This window comes from Coffea arabica, chromosome 1c (assembly GCF_036785885.1).
Source record: "Coffea arabica cultivar ET-39 chromosome 1c, Coffea Arabica ET-39 HiFi, whole genome shotgun sequence".
NCBI lineage: Eukaryota > Viridiplantae > Streptophyta > Magnoliopsida > Gentianales > Rubiaceae > Coffea > Coffea arabica.
The window spans coordinates 57,684,882-57,704,445 of NC_092310.1; the positions used below are offsets into that span (position 1 = coordinate 57,684,882).

The following is a 19,564-nucleotide window of genomic DNA, read 5'->3' on the forward strand; positions in this document are numbered from 1 at the left end:
TTTGCCTGCAGATTGGATTTAAGTTTCTGGATCCCCACGACATCATCACTTGTAATCACAATGTCATCCACATAAACAACTAATAAAATTTTACCAGCATTAGAATGCCGATAAAATACAGAGTGATCTACTCCACATTTTATCAGATCGAACTCCATGACAACACTACTAAACCGGCCAAACCAATCCCTCGGAGACTATTTCAATCCATATAAGGATTTTTTCAAACGACAAACCAACCGCGGATTTTCCCCCTGAACAACAAATCCAGGAGGTTGTTCCATATAAACCTCTTCTTCCAAATCTCCATGCAGAAATGCATTTTTCATATCCAATTGATGCAATGGCCAATTATAAATTGCTGTCAAAGAGATAAGAAGACGAACAACGGTAATCTTTGCAACAGGAGAAAATGTTTCTAAGTAGTCTACTCCATACACTTGAGTAAATTCTCTAGCTACCAGACGAATCTTCAATCTATCAATAGAACCATTAGACTGCACTTTTATAGTGTACACCCATTTACAACCAACAACAGGCTTACTTGAAGGACGAGGGATAAGATCCCAAGTATCATTTTGTTCCAAAGCAGACATCTCTTCTTGCAAAGCTAATCTCTGACCAGAATGATTAAGAGTATAGGTAATAGACTTAGAAATGGAGATAAAATCAAGGGAAGCAACAAAAGAAGAATATGACATAGAGAGACGAGAATAAGAAACAAAATTAGAAATAGAATGGGAAGTACAATGTCTCTTACCTTTGCGTAAAGCAATAGGAAGATCTAACTCAGAGGAGGACGTCATACCTGGATTTGAAGATTGAGAGTTAATTGGTGAAGTGCGTGGCATATCAGGAACTTTCTCAACCATGGAACGACGAGAGTAAACTTGAAAATAAGGACGAGATAATCGAGTTATGGAATCTGGTGGACTAGATAACTCAGATAATATAGGGAAAGGAACTGGTAAAACAGGATAGGAAAAAGAGGGACACTGGTCTAACTCACAAGATATACTTTGTTTGATAAAATATGGAGTAGATTCAAAGAAAGTAACATCAGCACAAGTAAAAAATCGATTTAAAATTGGACTGTAACATCTATACCCTTTTTGCGCTCGTGCGTATCCTAAGAAAATACATTTAATAGCACGAAAATCTAATTTATCCACCCCGGAAGCAAGCTGATGAACAAAGCACACACATCCAAAAATGCGATGAGGCAATTTAAATACAGGTTCATGAGAAAAAAGAATGGAGTGAGATAATTGACCTCCAAGAATATTAGATGGCATGCGATTAATTAAATAACATGCAGTTAGAACTGCATCACTCCAAAATTGTTTGGGCACATTCATGTGCAACAACAGTGTTTGAGCAATTTCGATTAAATGTCAAATTTTTCTTTCAGCAGCTTCATTCTGTTGTGAAGTGTGAGGACAAGAGAACTGATGAATAATACCAGACTTAGTCATAAAAGTATTAAAATGAGTGAAAAAATATTCTTTCCCATTTCACTGCGAAGTATACGTATAGGCACATCAAATTGATTCTTTATTTCTGTAACAAATGCACAAAAAATGGAATATAATTCTGAACGATTTTTTATTAAATAAAGCCATATAACTCTGAAAAAATCATCAACAAAGATTATAAAATATTTAAAACCTAACTTTGAAGTGACTCGACTAGAACCCTAAACATCAGAATAAACTAACAAAAAGGGTTCAGAAACCCGTTTATTGACTCTAGGAGCAAAAGAAACACGATGATGCTTTCCTAACTGACAAGACTCACATTCTAACAAAAATAATTGACTCAAAATAGGAACCAATTTTTTCAAATTTTGTAAAGACGGATGACTTAAATGATAGTGAATTTCAATAGGAGAAACAGTAGCAGAACATATTATCGGACCATTGAAGTTGAGAAAGTAAAGACCATTATGCTCATGCCCTCCACTAATTGTCCTCTTTGTTTTCAAATCCTGAATGACAACAGAATCAGGAGAAAAAGTAACTGTACACTGTAGAAATTTAGTGAGATTACTAACAGACATTAGATTAAAGGGCAAATTAGGTACATAAAGAACAGAAGACAGCGGAAGTGATGTTTTACAGTGCCTAGTCCTTTAACTTTAGTGGTAGATCCATCAACTAAAGTAACATGAGAAAAGGAAGTAGACTCTTGAAAATTAGAAAAAATTTTAGAGATACCTGACATATGATCAGTAGTCCCAGAATCAATAATCCATGAGTCATTACCTTTTTGTGCAAAAGAAACAGAGGGAAGAGATGCGTAATTTGTAGCTTGGTACTGTAGAAATTTAACATAATCTTTCTCAGATATAGTAACAGTCTTCTGGGACCTATGTGCTGAAAAACTCGATTTAATTTGGTCAATGGTAACCGCATTAACAAACCTTTCAATCATGACGAATAGCACATCAAACCAAGGACAGGGTCAAAACTCGAGATGACAGTGACGTGTGAACAATACGCCGTGAACAGTGCTGCGCCGTGAACAGTGTCGCGATGAACAGTGCGGCTGAACGGTACTTTTGACTAGATATTTAACCCTAACCCTAGGACTTTTGCTCTGATACCATGTTAACAGGTATTTTGGGAGGAAAACATCTAGTCACCGTATTATGAGTGACCAACTAGTATTTATAGGAGTACAAATCTAACAAATTATTTACAAGAATATCCTTATTAATTTATTATCTACAAGAATACTTATATTTTCTTAACAGAATCATTGTTAAAAATTATGTTCTACTAGCTTTTTAGATGTTGCAATACCTTATGGTATGTCCCTTAATCTGATATTAATATTTATACAAGTCCATGGGTACTATATACTTGCAAGCATAAGTTGGATTGGATTGGGTGGGATAGAGGCCAAAAGTTGTACTTCACCCTGTATTTTCTGTATTAAAAATGTCCACCCTCATCCATTATATGGAAAACTGTCCACTGCAATATAGTCATTGCTTCCAGTGAGCTGCTCTCAAATGTATGTACATTTACTTACCAGATTTGTGCAAATCAGTCTCCTCTTTCCTTTTTGTATTTTGACTACTAACTTGAAAATGAAATAGAAAAAGAGGAATAGGTATCCTTGGTTCTAAATTATGCAATTGTTGAGAATTTGGCACATTTTTAACTGTTTCTCTCATTTTTACTGGTTGAGACTTTTGGCAGAGAGTGCCAGACTAGGGGTGTTTCGCGAATCGAGCCGCTCGCGAGCCGATCGCGAGCGGCTCGAATAGGAGCTCGACTCGAACTCGTCAATATCGAGTTCGAGCTAATTAAGTCGATCTCGAGCTCGAGCTCAAAAACATTAAGCTCGTCGCGAGCTCAATTATATATATATATATATTTTTTATTTTAATAGTAAAATTACATATATATCCCTAATATTTTATTATTTATTAAAAAAATTATTATTTTATTTATTTTTAAAAATAAATAATTATTTTTTATTTTTTAAAAATAAAATAATAATTATTTTTTTTTATTTTTTAAGCTTGAGCTCGATATTTTGAGCTCGTCGAGTTCGAGTTTCACAAAATTAACTCGAGCTCGGCTCGATTAGCCAAAGCTCGGCTCGTTTGCACCCCCTGTGCCAGACCATGATGGCTTATTTATCAAATCAGCTTTTTCACCCTAATACTATATATATATATATATATATATATATATATATATATATATATATATCTCTCTCTCTCTCTCTCTCTCTCTCTCTCTCTTTATGCTTCAGCTTTGATTATCAATTTGTGATCTTATTTTATGGATTCATAAGACAGACACTATCATCTAATCATGTTGGTCTTCCCTCTGAGGGCCGTGGTCACCAAAAGGTGATCAGATAGGAGTAGGCTATCAGTACATAAGTTGTAGAAACTGGAGTAGTAAACCTTTGGTGCGATGTGGATTGCGTCATTTCCTAAATAAATGAAGCATGATATAGGCAACAATTTTCTGGTTTGGCAGCTTTCTTGAATAATATGCTACATATAGAGGATTAGTATATGATATGGGAAGCAATACTCTTTCGCTTGGTTCCAGGTTCTGTCTCTTACTGTCAGGCTTCCTTTCACTGTTTGTTTAGGAATACTGCCTTGTCATGCTTATTTTGCTTTGGCAAATATGGATTTTGCTAATGGAAGCATGGAATTGAAAATTTGACTCCCACTTCATTACTTTCTGCAAAGAAAGATGATTTGTTTGTGGTGTTTTGTGCATCTTCTGGTGGAATTTTCACTTGGTTCATACATGCTTTGATACATGTAACCCGGCAATAGTATTGTCCCATATTTGCTCCACATTTATGACATTTGACTATGAGTTCTTATGCAGACAAGTTTTTTTCATCCAGCATGCTTTATCCTTCCAAAGTTTTTTTGTCCCGTACATGTTAAATTTTCTGAATTATGTTGCAGGAACTCCTGGTTTGGCTGTAATGGAGTCAAGTAGCTAACGGGAAATTCAGTGACTTCTTTTGGTTTCTTTTGTTTTGTATTGTATGCGTTGACTTGTAAAATCTGGGCGGGCGTGAAGAGTATCCCAGGCAAGCCTGTATATTTGCTTTGCCTCGTTCTTCCGCCAAATGAATGCTGTACAGCCTAAGAAATTCTCTGTAGTTGGCAACAAACGTCAAACTTCCTGACAGTTAATCCATGATGTGGATATAGGTCTTAGAAGAATTGTGAAATTTATGAATGACAGGAAGCTTAGGGGATGTCTCTGCGGAGAGATTCCGGATTTTGGGTTTGACATTTAAATTTGTGGTCATTTAACTTTTTTGTGAAAAATCATTATTATTATCTGCCTTTTTTTTGAAAAAAAAAATCCTATTCTATTACGATGATGGGTCTTGTGGAAGGGGATGGTGGGAGAGGCCACCTGCTGCTCCTCCTGTAGTATGTCTACGTTGTTACTGCTTCTCCTTGGGGGAAATGATGTTGGCACCGTTTGAGTCCTGTTCAATACCCTACTTCTGGTTCTGGTGACCCCCTGTAGTTATCTGCTAAAAGAGTTGGTTCGTCTGCTCTTTTGGTCAAAAAAGAAAAAAGAGTTGGTTCGTCAGCAGCAACGTAAACTGATTTTTTTTGGGTTTTGCTTTTTCTTTTGGTCAAATGATAACACTAGGGGATCGGAATGGCGTCTTATAATTCAACCGGGTGCTGCAATTATCCTTTGGTTAAAAATTCAGGAAAGGGGGATGGTCCACGGACCGCTGAGCAGACAGACAGACAGACAAAAGGCGATTTGGATTGCGATCCCGGTTCCAGGACGGAGACGGAGATGAAAGTGATCCAGACAAAGAAACGAGTTCCAGTTGGATTGGACCTTTACCCAAAAGAGAAAGGAGCCAATATGAGTTGTGAGCTTAGTCAAAGTACATGGCATACGGGTATATTCCGTATTCTGTATTCCCCTGGGTGGCTGATATTAATTCCCGTCATAAATAGTGGGCTGGGCCAGTCTCGTCATTCAATGCCAGAGATCAGTAGTATTTACTAATATATATCTATACAATAATAAAGACCGTGCAAGTAGTTGATTTCATATTAATTTTATTATTTTTAAATTTATCTTTATCTCTTTTTTTCATTAACTCTTATATATACAATATAACTAGGACTGTGCATCGAAATCGAATTCGGTAAATCGGAAGTTTGAAATCGGAATTTTTCGAAATTTTGGTTTGATTTTTTCCGACCGAATTCGATTTCGAAATGGCAAGTTCCGATTTCGAATTCACACCGAATTGAATTCGGAATTCGGTGGCTTCCGAATTCACCAAATTCAAACCTGTGCATATTTCTTTTTCTTCTCAGGCAGAACAAAACAAAAACGATGCCTGCAGAAACTAAAATCTACTAGTACCATATTATACGTACGTGTCCTTAACTTCCCATTCATTCAGGGTCGTCAACTTCATACAGCTGAGAACCCATGTCCTAATTTTGTTAATAGCTCATTGCCCCTTCCGCCTCCATTTCTGCACACGCTGCCACCATGCTCTCCATTTCCCCTATACAGCCCACCTCCTCTCAATCCACAGCCCATTCCACCCTCCTCCGTCAGCTTCCCCTCTCCCGTTCCCACCATTTGCATCACCGCCGCAGCAGATTTTGTTTCCATTTACTCCAGCTCTCCCGCCGCCGCCACCCCTCGGCCCTTCTCATCTGTGCCCTCGACGCAGCTCAACCTTACGATTACGAAACCCGACTCTCCCGCCGCTTCTCTCAGTCCACAGCGCTCAAGATTGCCATCATTGGGTTCGGTGGAGAGGGAGGAAGGAAGGTGAGAGAGAGACGAGGAAGAGGCGGCAGAACACAGATTAGGATTTTTGCAATTTCAATTGTTAGATGTTATGTTAGTATTATTGTTATTACTTATTATTTATTAACTATTTAACCTATTATGTTATATAATATGTATTATATATATTATTATATTATATATAAATATTATTATTCGAATTCGAAATAAAAGTTTCGATTTCGAAATCGGTAATTTCGATTTCAAAAACTATAATTTCGAATTCGATCCGATTTCGACTAATTCGAAATCGGAATTACCGAATTCCATTCCGAATTACCGAAATTCCGATTTCGAATTTCCGAATTTAATTCGAATTCGATCTCGAAATCGGAATTTTTCGACTTTGCACACCCCTAAATATAACTCTTGTTTATACAATATATAGAGGAAGAGCGTCATTGCATTATTGTATGGTGTAACACACCGTGTTATTCTTTAAAATTTTTAATATATCCTTAATTATAAGGGCAAATTTATCTCAATTATAGATAATTATTTGAATCAAAATGTAGTTATCTATTTAATTATCATCTAACTACAACTTTCTCATGCTAATTCAAGAATCTTCTCTACTCCTAGAATATTCGTTTTGCGTATGATTATCTACATTATAATGAAATTTGACTCATAAAATTCATTAAAAAAGCTTTTTAAATAAATAATTGTGATAAATATATTTTTTGTTAATTGCACACATGTTAGAGTGCACCTTAAGCACTAGTTAATATTAATACCGTAGGAGCGGATCATACTACTATTCTTTTATAGCCTGTGACAACTTAAGCCTCAAAGTTAAATAACGTACTATAACACTTTTATATTTTAAAATAAAAGGATGATTGCAAAAATAAAAATATTATTAAAAACATGTTTATGATGCAATTTTTTTTTTTTTTTTTGCAAATAAACCATTATCCAAACACACTCCATATTCCTTCAATCCCTTTCCACCTAGGTGTGCTTATCATTTGGCTAAGGGAAAAATTAAAAAATATCTTATGAGGTTTCTAATTATCTCACTAGCCTCATTTAAAGTTTCAAAAATTACACTGATCTCCCTGTTAGAATTTCGGGGGACAAAGCTGACGTCATTAACAACAAAATGACTTTGCAAGCCTCACAACCTTTTGGATACTACACAATCATGCTAACATAATTAGGTAAATCATAGTTAACCATTATTAAACTGAATTAACAGTAATTATGAAACATATTATTACAAATATACAACTAGAGAAAGGGTGCTAAAGAGGAGAATACAATTCCTACCATGGGGTCCTCAAAAAATCGTGTTTTTTTTGTCAACATTTTAAGATTAGTTGTTGAAATTTTTGTGATGTTATAGTTTGGTTTCTGTAGTGTTTTGCTTGCAATTTTTTTAATTATTTGTGATTGACCTTTTTCGAATCTTAACAATGGGCCTAACAGTAGTGAAAAATATAAAACAATATACCTTTTTCTGATGTTATATGTGATATGATCCATGATAATCAATAAAACAAATTCTAGTATTTTTCTTTAATTTATTAGTTAGTAGTTGCATCATCATAGATGTTTCTGAATATAGATATAGAAAAGATGTCTATGTTGTAGATAATTGATAGGCTTTAAAAAATGTTCATTGTTTGTAATCTATTATGCTATATATGATCAATTTTAGTTTGAAAATAGTAATTACTTTTTGTATTAGATTAACTAATTAATACAATAAAAGAGGGGCAATGGTAAAATAATATTTATCTTTCTCTTTTATGATATCACTTTTTTTTTATTGTTGGTTCAGCTGAAATGTTACAACATAGTTAATTTCAATAGAAGTTAATGAAATTTTTAAAATTTAGAAGGAGGCCAATGAAAGATTTCTGAAACTGTTCCTTTGACCAAAGGCCATGCTGGTCTCAAAGGATTTAATTATTTTACTGCCCTATTTTGGGTACCGGAGATTTAGGAGCCATCTATCCATCTTTCGTGCATTCGTGATCCCTAATGTTGTTAAATTCGTATCCGATAGTGACTCGGCTAAATCATTGGATCAGGGTTAATTGGTCGGATCGGTCGGACTATTCTAAAAAACTCACCGACATCAGTACGATGTTATAATTATTTTATATTTTTATAAGTTTTAGAAATATTGAAATTAAATTCTTGATTAAATTCGACTAAATCATAAAAAATGTTCCAAAAAGATTAGACTTACAATCAAATATACACCTAATTATAATATAAAAAATATAAATTCTTGATTAAAATATGTTCATTATCTAAAGGAAAAATCGTCCAAAACGTCCATCACATTTTGTAAAGTGACTTTTTTCGTCCCTCACTTTTAAAAGTGTAATTTTATGTCCCTTACATATTCACATCGGTCAAATTTAGTCCCTAACTAGGTTTCCGATCATTTTTTGGTCGGAATCCATCACGTGCAAGGCACGTGATTATTTTTTAAGGGTAAATTTGTCAAATTATATTTTACATAATCTAATCTATAGCTCTCCACATTTTATAAAACAAATTTTTTTGTCCCTCACATTTTATAAAATAATTTTTTCATCCCTCACATTTCACAAAATAAATTTCTCCATCCCTCACATTTCAAAAAATGAATATTTCCATCCCTCACTAATTATGTGTGTGAGGGAAACCCTAACAAAAAAAAAATATGTGTGTGAATACATTTTGTTTAAACACATGTATATGTCTATTTGATTTTGCTTAATAATACGAATAGCATAAATATATGTATGTGTCTATTTGATTTCACTTAATAATACGAATACCATATATTATACATGATCATTTGATTTCATCTGGTATTAGCTAGTAAAAAATCTTGCATTCATTGTTAAGTTGGCTAAAAAAGCTATTTTCGGTCAAAATACAATAAGAATATGCAAATTAAGGTTCTATTGGTAAATACTAGTCATAATCATACAAAAAAAGAAAATAGCCCACAAGTTGGGCCCAATTACATACATGTGCTTATGCTATTATTATTAAGCAAAATCAAATAGACATATACATGTGTTTAAAAAAATGTATTCACACACATAATTAGTGAGAAATAAAAAATTCATTTTTTGAAATGTGAGGGATGGAGAAATTCATTTTGTGAAATGTGAGGGATGAAAAAAATTATTTTATAAAATGTGAGGGACAAAAAAATTTATTTTATAAAATGTGGAGGACTATAGATCAGATTATGTAAAATATAATTTGACAAGTTTACCCTTAAAAAATGATCACGTGCCTTGCACATGATGGATTCCGGCCAAAAAATGATCGGAAACCTAGTTAGGGACTAAATTTGACCGATATGAATATGTAAGGGACATAAAATTACACTTTTAAAAGTGAGGGACGAAAAAAGTTATGTTACAAAATGTGAGGGACGTTTTGGACGATTTTCCCTTATCTAAACTACTTAAAAATTAAATTAAAACAAATTAATAATATAAGTTAGAATCATTGATACTAAATTAATAATGTCATAGAGATAAAAACATCTTGATTTAGATATTATTCACAAAAGCGAATGATTTTGATATTTACATTAAGTGAACGGCATTTTTTTTATTTCTATTAATATATGAAAGCATTACAATTTAAATAATTCAAATTATATTTGAAAAGAAGAGAAAAAAGGTTAAAAATTCGAATAAACCAGTCAAATCAAATAAATAATTTAATAGATTTTCGATGATTTTGATTGAATTTTTATCAAAACAAATTTGTGCTACAAATCAGCTCGAAAAAAAGATCGATTCACGATCGAACCGTTTGATTTGGTCTTCGTTTGATCTGGTCTGGATCTAACAGCACTGTCGGTCCCTTTGCTGGGGCTAATTTCTTAGATTATAGGTTAAAAAAAAAAGAATCTGCCAAATGCACATCTGATAAGGGGTGTTTCTAATTTTATATCCTCTGTGCTGAGTCAGCACGGCCGCAGGTGAAGAATCTTTTTTTTTTTTAAGTCAAAACTGGCGTGACTTTTTGGAATTACCTGTCGGCAGCCGTGCCCAGTCAGCACAGCTGTCGACAACCAGTAAAAAAGGCGCTTGACAAGGCCATGTGAAATGAGCACGCGGCCGTGTCCAATCAGCACAGCCGCAGTGACATTTTTCCAAAAAAAAAAAATGCTTGCCGTTCATGATTTAATTGTATATAAAATGGTTTGGCACGGAGTTTTCGCCGCTCACTCTCATTTCCCGCTCACTCCAAACCTTACTCTCATTTCTCAGTCTCAAATTTGCTCTCAGAGAGCAGTTGCTCTTTCTTCTTGCAATCGGAAGCTGTCTAGCAGTTGCTGTCTCAAGCAGTTCCTCGGTTAGGCAGATTTGCTGGCGTTTGAAAATTTCTTCTAGCAGTTGCTATTTTAAGCAGAATCTCAGTTTAGGCAGATTTATTTTGATAAATTTGCTGGCGGCTTGAAAATTGATCGAAACTTTTGTTGACAGATTGGTAGTAGTAGAAAGTTTTTTGACCATTTTTTTGGAGCTTGCAGGAATTATTGCGTGAACAGAAGCTTCATTATCAGGTTAAATGATGCAGCATAGTGTAAATTAATTGTCTGAATATAAATAAAATTTTATTAGTTGATTTTAAAAAATTGAGGTTGATTGGTGGATAATATTACTTTTTACAGAAAAGTGGATTTGCTACTAAAGTGAAAGCCGAGGGCTAACATCAAGGACTAGCTGTTGGTATCACCCGTGTCAGTCTTGTGTCAGTCCGAGCCGTGCTGACTGTGCACGGTCCGAACTGACAAAAGGCTGAACGCCAAGTCAGTCCGGACCGTGCACAGTCAGCACGGCTCAGACGTGCACGGCCCAGACCGACGCAAAGCAGTGGTTGGCAGCCTTTTGTCAGTCCGGTGACAAATCCGGCCTGTGCACGGCCCGGACTGATAAAAGGCAGAACGCACTGACTTTTTTTTGACTTCTGCAAAAATTTAATTTTGGTGCCTTGCTGATTCAGCACGACACATATAGAATAAGAACAAACCCGTGTCAGAGGTACGGATGTTTTTTTTTTTTTTTTTTTACCTATAAACTAAGCAATTAGCCGTTTGCTGGTTTAATGGGTTTGTTTCTTTGTAATTTTTCCCCTTTTTTTTTTTTTGGTATTTCAAAATGGGGTTGGGAACTACGGGGGCAGAGGTGGTGTTCTCCGTGTACGGTGCCTTAAATCATTGCTTACAAAAGGCCGTGCAATTTCACGATAAAATATCATAATTTTGACCGGTCAAAGGAACATATACAGCTTCTTTTTTTTTTTTTGGTAGACAAAGAACTTTGAGTTTGAATAGGACTGCATTGACTAATTGTTTTCCCTTTCTTTGACTGCTGAAAAAGATCGTGCCTTCTTTCTTCACAACTACACGACAAAAACGCCAAAAACAGCTCATCCAAACGAAATCTCGAAAAGAAAGAAAAAAAAAATCTGATACAACCGGTCCAGTTAACCATTAACTGTGCGGTGGAAGAGAGAACAAAAGAAAAAAAATCAATGAATATATATATATATATATATATATATATATATAGTTGTAATTAATCTGAATAACAGTCCTTGAAAAATGATTAAAAAAAACAAGAAAAATTAAAAAGAAGATGCCCGAAAATCATGATCCTGATGATGAAGACGACGGAGAAGAAGAGTCGAACTTGTAATGTTTGTCAACAGCAACCGAGACATCCCAAGTGCAACTGAGTCCTTTGGGAATTATCACCAGATCACCCGCTCCAAACTCAACCACCTCCGATGAGTTCTTGGGATACACTTTAACTCTCCCTCTCAGCAGATAACAAGTCTGTCGTGCATCAAACTTCAGTTGGTACTTTCCTGGCGAGCAACCCCACCTTTTTTTTATATATATTTTTTGGGTTTCATCCCAAATCAGTCACATAAAATGAAAAAGAATAATGACACGAGATGAAAACAAGGATAAAAGAAAAAGGCCAAAAAGGAAAGAGAAAAAAAAAAAAAGAGAAAAGAAGAAGAGGGAGCGGTAGAGATTAGAGAGAGAGAGAGACTTACTTTGGCCAGGACTTGATGCCCAACTCCGAGAGTTGGGACTCCGATGGGTTCTTTTGGACAATAATTCTTAAATTAGATGAAGAGTCTGAGGTAGACTCAGCGGCCATGAAAGGAATCAATTAGCAGGGTTTTGCGAGGGGAGTTTAGGGCAAGGGTACAATAATATACTGCCAACTTTACCACTTGTGCTGAGTTATCTTCTCTTTTGTCGGTCCCTGCCTGCTCCTCTTTGATGCTAGCATGAACTGATGAAAATAAATTATGGAGGCACAAAGCAGAGATTTCTAGGTTTAAGGAAGAAGCACGTCGGGTTGAGACTTGAGAGAGAGTCAGAGAGAGAGAGAGTTTAATGACCGGAGGGGTTCTGCTTTTGTGTTGATAAGTTATAAATGAGAGACTCCACAAGGAATGGGAAAAGCCACTGTGTGTATGTATGTATGGATTATGGTTACCGCACAAATGCACATATTTATAGTAGTGATAAGCAAGCGGGGATTTCTTTAAGAAAGCTTCTTTATTTTCGTAAAGTTTTATTCTACATATCCTTTCTTTTTTTTTTAAGCCCCTCGGTACGCCTTCGACCAATTTGGTAGCACCAAGGACTCTGAATACCAAAACCTTGTACCAATCACCAATTTGGACGTATCTTAGCGTGTTCGGCTTTAGACAGTAGTATTATTTGCGGCCTTATTAATTTGCTTGCATTATCAACACGCTTTTCAATCGTTTTTTTATTTCACATATATTATATTAAAAAATATTATTTATTAATTTACTTGCATTATCAACACGTTTTTCAATCACCTTTTTATTTCACATATATTATATTAAAAAAATATTATAACATTTTTTTTAAAAAAATTATTCCAAATAATCACCTATCCCAACACACTCTTCAATCATCTTTATTGTTTTTGTTTGCATTATTTAATTAATAAGCATTCAACAGTTTGAAGCCCCAGAAACCCTAGTTTTAGGGTAACAATTAGAATCAACCACAGCATAATAAATATACCAGACTTAAAAATTCATTTTTGTAGCCTAATTGACAAAGCGTGACAACAAACTAGTCATATTTGAGGGAGGAATTGTAAATAAAAAAAAATCATGGATTCAAAAACTCCCATTTATAAAAAAAGAAAAAAGAGTTATATCGGTGAAAAAAAAAAGAAGGGTCAACGGTTGTCTAATTTCTAATTATTACTACTCTATTAGTCTACACAATAATGAATAACTACGAGATTTATCTTTTAATTTTGGGTTTTAATGAAAATAATGGCAATGTATCACAATATTACGAGTAAATCTTATATACACCGACCGACAGTGTATACACTATCATGATTTGATATATGACACGACACGTATGCAAAATTTGAACTTCAAATTCAAATTTGAATTATATATCATACATCCAATAATGAAAATATATACACTGTCAGTGTATACAAGATTAATCCCAATATTATTATTATTAGCATCATTTGAGCTTCGTTTATCAAATCAAATTGCTTTTGTTGCTCCAGAAAAATAATAATGCACCAGCTGGCGGTTCAAAGAGCACATATAATCACACCACCGCCCAAAAGCTACTAACTTGGGAAAATCACATTGGTTTGGCAATAAACCTAGGAGCGATGTTTGTGCGATGGCCTCATTCCTTCCTTGATATAAATTATATAAAGCACGTTTCTTGTATGCAAAGCTAAATGGACACAAAGAGGGTTATCACTTTCATTGCACATTAGTCAAAAAAAAAAAAAAAAAACTTCATGAATATCTAAATATAGGGTGGGTCATTAGGCAAATTAATTAGCCGGCCGGCCCCACATTTAACCTCCCCAACATGGTATTTTGTTACTGCAGTAGTAGTTAATGACACTGGCAAGATTTCTTCCCAGAGTAACTAGGATGTGATGCTAATAGGAGTAACTTGGCACTGGATGGTGGATAGGATTCCACTGGTCAAAATGGTTGACCAAATTATGACAGTTGATAAGGACTGGTGGTAAATGATTACTGGATGACAGGTGTGACGATTTGACCCAGATTCATTGTCCCTTCTCTTCTTCAGTTCTTCTTCTTTTCTAGGTATCACCATTCACCATCTTCCGGCTGGAGGATGCTGACATTTCACGATTTACTTAATCAGTTTTTTTCTTCATTCCTTCTTTCTTTCTTTCTTTCTTCTTTAGATTGGATTCATCTCTGCAGCAACCAACGAATCTGGGAATTTTTTTTTTCTTTTCTGGGGTGGGAAAATAATTGCACGTGCCAATACATGGCAATTGGGAAGTAGAGTTCATTACGCTTAGATCATGTTGCCCAACAAGGCGGTAGATAATTAAACGGGGAAAAAGAATCTGTTCTAAATGGGTCTAGTATGAACTAAAAAGCAAACAGAACCACATGTGTATTTGTTTGGATAGTAAAATTATCTCAAATAATATTTCACTTGCATCATAAATATATTTCTTAACCTATATTTTTATTTCGCATGCATCACATTACAAAAAATACTACAGTAATTATTTCAAATAATACTTTATCCAAACAAACCTACTAGTGTGCCTAATAGTTCCGTCCGGATGGTAAAAATTAAAAGGACAGCCTTTGTCGTGCCAAATTTCGACTTTTAACATTTTATTTCTTGCAATCCCTGTTTTGTAAAATCAAATATATATATATATATATATATATTGTATCAACGGAAAATCAAGAATTTCCCTATTCATTCCGTGCTAACTTCTCTATTATTATTATTATTGTTATTATTATTATTGGCCTATTCAGGGCTCAACACCAAAGTGAGCCCTTCAAGCAGAAGAGGGGGGTTTGCATATAGTTTTCAGCCAACAATAGACATGCCTCAGTTGGAACATCTAGCCCCTTGTACAATTCAGTTGGATTCCTCCTCTCTTCTTAGAATAGGATATTATAGATGTTATCGATTGACTTAAAAAAAAAAAAAAAGAATCAACACTAGCACTTTTCATGGACCAATTAAATGTTCCCCCTTTGTTCAACAACAAGGTCAGCATTTTTGGGCCGAAAGAACTAAATGGGCTTTGTTCAATCTGATAAACTGGCGTATATGACTTCATCCATTTCCACGGGGCTCATCCATGTGAAGAATTTTACCCAAACCAAACTTGGGCCTTTTGTTGCATTCAAATTCAATGCGACGGATTTATAGTTCCGGATCAAACAAACGGCCGGATCAGCCTTTGTATTTATAATAATTATTTTTTTTGCGGTGTTTTTCAGAGAAGGCGGGGGGGGGGGGGGGGGGGGGTCAACATGGGTCAGCCTTGTGGCTATAATACTTCCGGTGATAATGATCAAGTATGATTTCGCCTACTCCTCAATCGTCGTGGTCACTCTACAGTTAAGTGTCCTTTCGTTTATCGTCGGCCGATCTGTGGTTGCAAAAAAAATCTCAAAGATAAGTAAGTAATTATGGCTACGCAAGGTCAAGTGATTACTTGCAAAGGTACTCTTCCTTTGATTTCATTTGATCGTCCATGTTGTTTTGCATTTGATTTTTTTTTTTTTTTGGCTGATACTGATGTGGGATCTGGCTGGAAATTTGGCAATGAAAAGCGGCGGTGGCCTGGGAACCCAATAAACCTTTGGTAATCGAGGACGTGCAGGTGGCTCCGCCTCAAGCCGGCGAAGTTCGAGTCAAGATCCTCTACACTGCCCTCTGCCATACAGATGCATATACCTGGAGTGGCAAGGTGAGTATGGATTAAATTCGAGGAAATGGGATGTAGTTTGCTGCTACTGGTCTGATGTTCTTGAGGGAAGATATCCCAAAATTAATGCTGATTGATCTTCAATCTGGGATGCTTGCGGTAAACTTACAGTGTACAGTATCATAACCTGTGCTGCTGCTGTTTCTGGTATTGTGCTTTGACATTGAGTTCCCTTGGCTCACTTTTCTGACTACCTGTCATTTTGTTTGAAGGATCCTGAGGGTCTCTTCCCATGTATTCTTGGTCATGAGGCTGCAGGGTATGTTCCCCTTTTGTTGTACTTTTCAATGTACTTGGGGGCTTTTGGTTAGGTGAAAATGTGAAATGCCGAAGAGGAAACGTTAATACAGTGCTTCCCCTTTTTATTGCCATGGAAATTGCAGAATAGTTGAAAGTGTTGGCGAAGGTGTGACTGAAGTCAAGCCCGGGGACCATGTAATACCTTGTTACCAGGCAGAATGCAGGGAATGCAAGTTCTGCAAGTCGGGAAAGACCAACCTCTGTGGCAAAGTAAGGGCTGCCACAGGAGTTGGAGTTATGATGAATGATCGCAAGAGTCGTTTTTCTATCAATGGGAAACCCATCTATCATTTCATGGGAACTTCAACATTTAGTCAGTACACTGTTGTCCATGATGTTAGTGTTGCAAAGATTGATCCAAATGCTCCTTTGGAGAAAGTATGTCTTCTCGGTTGTGGGGTTCCAACTGGTAAAGCTTTGTTTATTTCTTATAATTATGGTTGTATGCAGACTACATGGAGAAAGTAATTGCGAAGTGCCTACAAAATTCTTACATACTATTTTCGATTTTCTTAAGATGATTTGGATAGCTTTGAATTTTTTGAGAATACCTTTATTGATATAAATTTGTGGTGTGTCTTCTCAGACCACCTTTGCTCATGGAAAATGAGGATCTCATGTGTCTAAATTGCTCCTTTTTTTTTTTAGCACAAACGGTAGTTGGCTCTCTTATTAGCACAGTAGCTACACAATACAATTCTGCTGTCTTCTTTCTCTCTTTCATTACAGTTTGAGTTTTCAACCTTTTGGAATTAAGTTTCAGTGATTTGCATTTTGATCTGCCTGAATTAATGCAGCATACTGGTTAATTGTTGTTGTACACGTCTTTATTTGCCTACACGAAGCATTAGTATCCTCTCATGTGATGTGCCCCTAGTTATTCTATGATGACGTTTAGGTCTTGGAGCTGTTTGGAACACTGCAAAGGTAGAACCAGGTTCCACTGTTGCCATTTTTGGCCTTGGCACTGTAGGGCTTGCTGTAAGTATCTGATAAGTGCTAACTTTATAATGCTGAAATTTGTGTGATTTCCTTGAATAACTCAAGTATTAATCTATAGGTTGCAGAGGGTGCAAAGGCAGCGGGTGCTTCCCGAATCATTGGCTTGGATATAGATAGCACAAAGTTTGATAGAGGTACAGTACAATATTACCCATGTTTCTGGAATTTCTAATAGCGGCTAACACCCTGCTGAGTATTTAAGAATTTGTTTTGTTTCCATTTTTCTTTCTATTGCTAAAGAATAATATTGCCCTTATGAATGTTTGAGATTGATACATGTTGGATTCAATGAGAATCCCGGGCTTTTGGGGTTCTTTTTTACAGTGCTGGTTTGAGGTTGAATGGTTGATGTTCTACAAGGAGAAAGGGAAAGGGAAAAGAAAAAGCTCTTGCTGCATTTATTTCTTGAAATTACCAACTCTTGGATTGTTGTTATGTAGGGTTTAAATTATCTACCTTTTTGAACTGCCTAAACTATAATTCTTGAATGTTGTTTTCATTGATCGAGTCCAGAAGTAGTGATGTTTGTCATCATAAGTTAAAAGTTTTTTCTATTTTTAATGGGCTTTCATTATCAGAGTAGAAGGCACTGTACGGATGACTTTTTGAACTGTTTAATGTAAAATTCTTGAATATTCCTGCTGCTTAATAGCTCAAAAATTAATCATATTTATCACCATAAGTTGGAGAGATTTTCTTTTAATTGGTAATCATTATGTGATAAACAACTGTCACTTGAACCTGTAACAATTGCAGTGCTGGCATTGGTTTTTCATTGGCACTCTGGAAAAGTTTAATCAGTTTTTGTTTGATGGACAAGTATCCAAGAGTTGCTTTCATCCATTTTTTTTGGCAAAAATGTATGCAGCGAAGAACTTTGGAGTGACAGAATTTATTAATCCAAAAGACCATGAGAAACCCATACAGCAGGTCATTGTGGATGTTACAGATGGGGGCGTTGATTATAGTTTTGAATGCATTGGAAATGTTTCTGTCATGAGAGCTGCCTTGGAATGCTGTCACAAGGTAAATTGTCGTCGATTTGGTTTGCTGATCTATATTACAATCTTGTGGTCATGCACAAGACATCCTACATTCTTTGTACACATTTCAGGTAGAGATGTCAAAATGGATGACTCGGACAGATTTGGACGGGTCATAATTGGGTAATGGGTATAATTGGATCAACCTATTTATACCCATTTAATAAATGGGTGTGGTTATACCCAGTTATCCATTTATGAGTCCCTTAAAATTCTACTTATTATTTTTAAAATTTTTTCACATGTTGTTTGATAAGAAATAACGGTATTTTATTGTTATTAGATCAGTAAGAAATTTAAATTTATTTACTTAACTCTCACTAAAAATTGAGTTTAAATATATAATTATTTTTAAATTGATATAAATGGGTGAGTCAATTCAATCCACTATTCACCAATTAAATGGGCACCCATTTAGATCCATTCAAAATTAAGGGGCGAGTCTGGGTAGGTTATATTGATGGGCGGATTGTGATGGACGCCTCTAATTTCAGGGCTGGGGTACATCAATTATTGTCGGAGTTGCAGCATCTGGTCAAGAGATATCCACTCGTCCGTTTCAGCTTGTGACTGGTCGTGTATGGAAGGGAACAGCATTCGGTGGGTTCAAAAGTCGTTCCCAAGTACCTTGGCTTGTAGACAAGTATATGAAGAAGGTTGGCTCTCCAGAATCTGCATAGCACGTTGCCAGAGCATTTTATCGTGCCTTTTTTGTCCTGCTTACTTGTTTCTTCATGTCGCAGGAAATCAAAGTAGACGAGTACATCACCCACAATTTGACGCTTGAGGAGATAAACAAAGCTTTTGATCTGATGCATGACGGTGGTTGCTTGCGCGTTGTGCTTAGTGTGTTCGAGTGAATGAAACAACTTTGGTTGTTTTGGGTTGTCATTTTAATAACATTTGAAGCTCTGAACTTTGTCACCTCCACTCTCTTTGCGAAGTTCCAAAAGGGAAGGGGGTGGAACTCTTCTGATGATCTTATCCTCTAAATTCGTTTTGTTACCAAAGGCCCCTTTTTGTCAATGTTAAGACATTTTGGCTTTGGCGATGAATGTTAATGATCAGGCGAGTTATTATCTGG

The 19,564-nt window shown here is 35.6% G+C and overlaps 2 protein-coding genes across 2 annotated transcripts; one reads left to right on the top strand and one right to left on the bottom strand.

The window, feature by feature from the left end:
- Positions 1-11,533: 11,533 nt before the first annotated feature.
- On the bottom strand, positions 11,534-12,829 carry LOC140037508 (uncharacterized). Its single transcript, XM_072081782.1, has 2 exons — positions 12,378-12,829; positions 11,534-12,199 (listed from the first exon to the last, which is right to left on the bottom strand). The coding sequence occupies exons 1-2, from the start codon at positions 12,482-12,484 to the stop codon at positions 11,962-11,964; spliced, it is 345 nt and encodes a 114-aa protein (XP_071937883.1). The 5' UTR covers positions 12,485-12,829; the 3' UTR covers positions 11,534-11,961.
- A 2,838-nt stretch (positions 12,830-15,667) lies between these two features.
- On the top strand, positions 15,668-19,535 carry LOC140037514 (alcohol dehydrogenase class-3-like). The gene is made up of 9 exons (XM_072081809.1): positions 15,668-15,870; positions 15,981-16,117; positions 16,348-16,394; positions 16,519-16,844; positions 17,334-17,416; positions 17,496-17,571; positions 18,306-18,463; positions 18,975-19,136; positions 19,224-19,535. Exons 1-9 carry the CDS (start codon positions 15,837-15,839, stop codon positions 19,338-19,340), a joined length of 1,140 nt encoding a protein of 379 aa, XP_071937910.1. The 5' UTR covers positions 15,668-15,836; the 3' UTR covers positions 19,341-19,535.
- The last annotated feature ends 29 nt before the right edge of the window (positions 19,536-19,564 follow it).

Bases quoted from the DNA above. Each gene is read 5' to 3' on its own strand.
- LOC140037508 (XM_072081782.1), bottom strand. From the start codon at position 12,484: ATGGCCGCTGAGTCTACCTCAGACTCTTCATCTAATTTAAGAATTATT. The intron at 12,200-12,377 runs GTAAGTCTCTCT...TATAAAAAAAAG, and splicing joins GGCATCAAGTCCTGGCCAAA to GTGGGGTTGCTCGCCAGGAA.
- LOC140037514 (XM_072081809.1), top strand. From the start codon at position 15,837: ATGGCTACGCAAGGTCAAGTGATTACTTGCAAAG. The intron at 15,871-15,980 runs GTACTCTTCCTT...GGCAATGAAAAG, and splicing joins TCAAGTGATTACTTGCAAAG to CGGCGGTGGCCTGGGAACCC. The intron at 16,845-17,333 runs GTAAAGCTTTGT...GATGACGTTTAG, and splicing joins CGGTTGTGGGGTTCCAACTG to GTCTTGGAGCTGTTTGGAAC.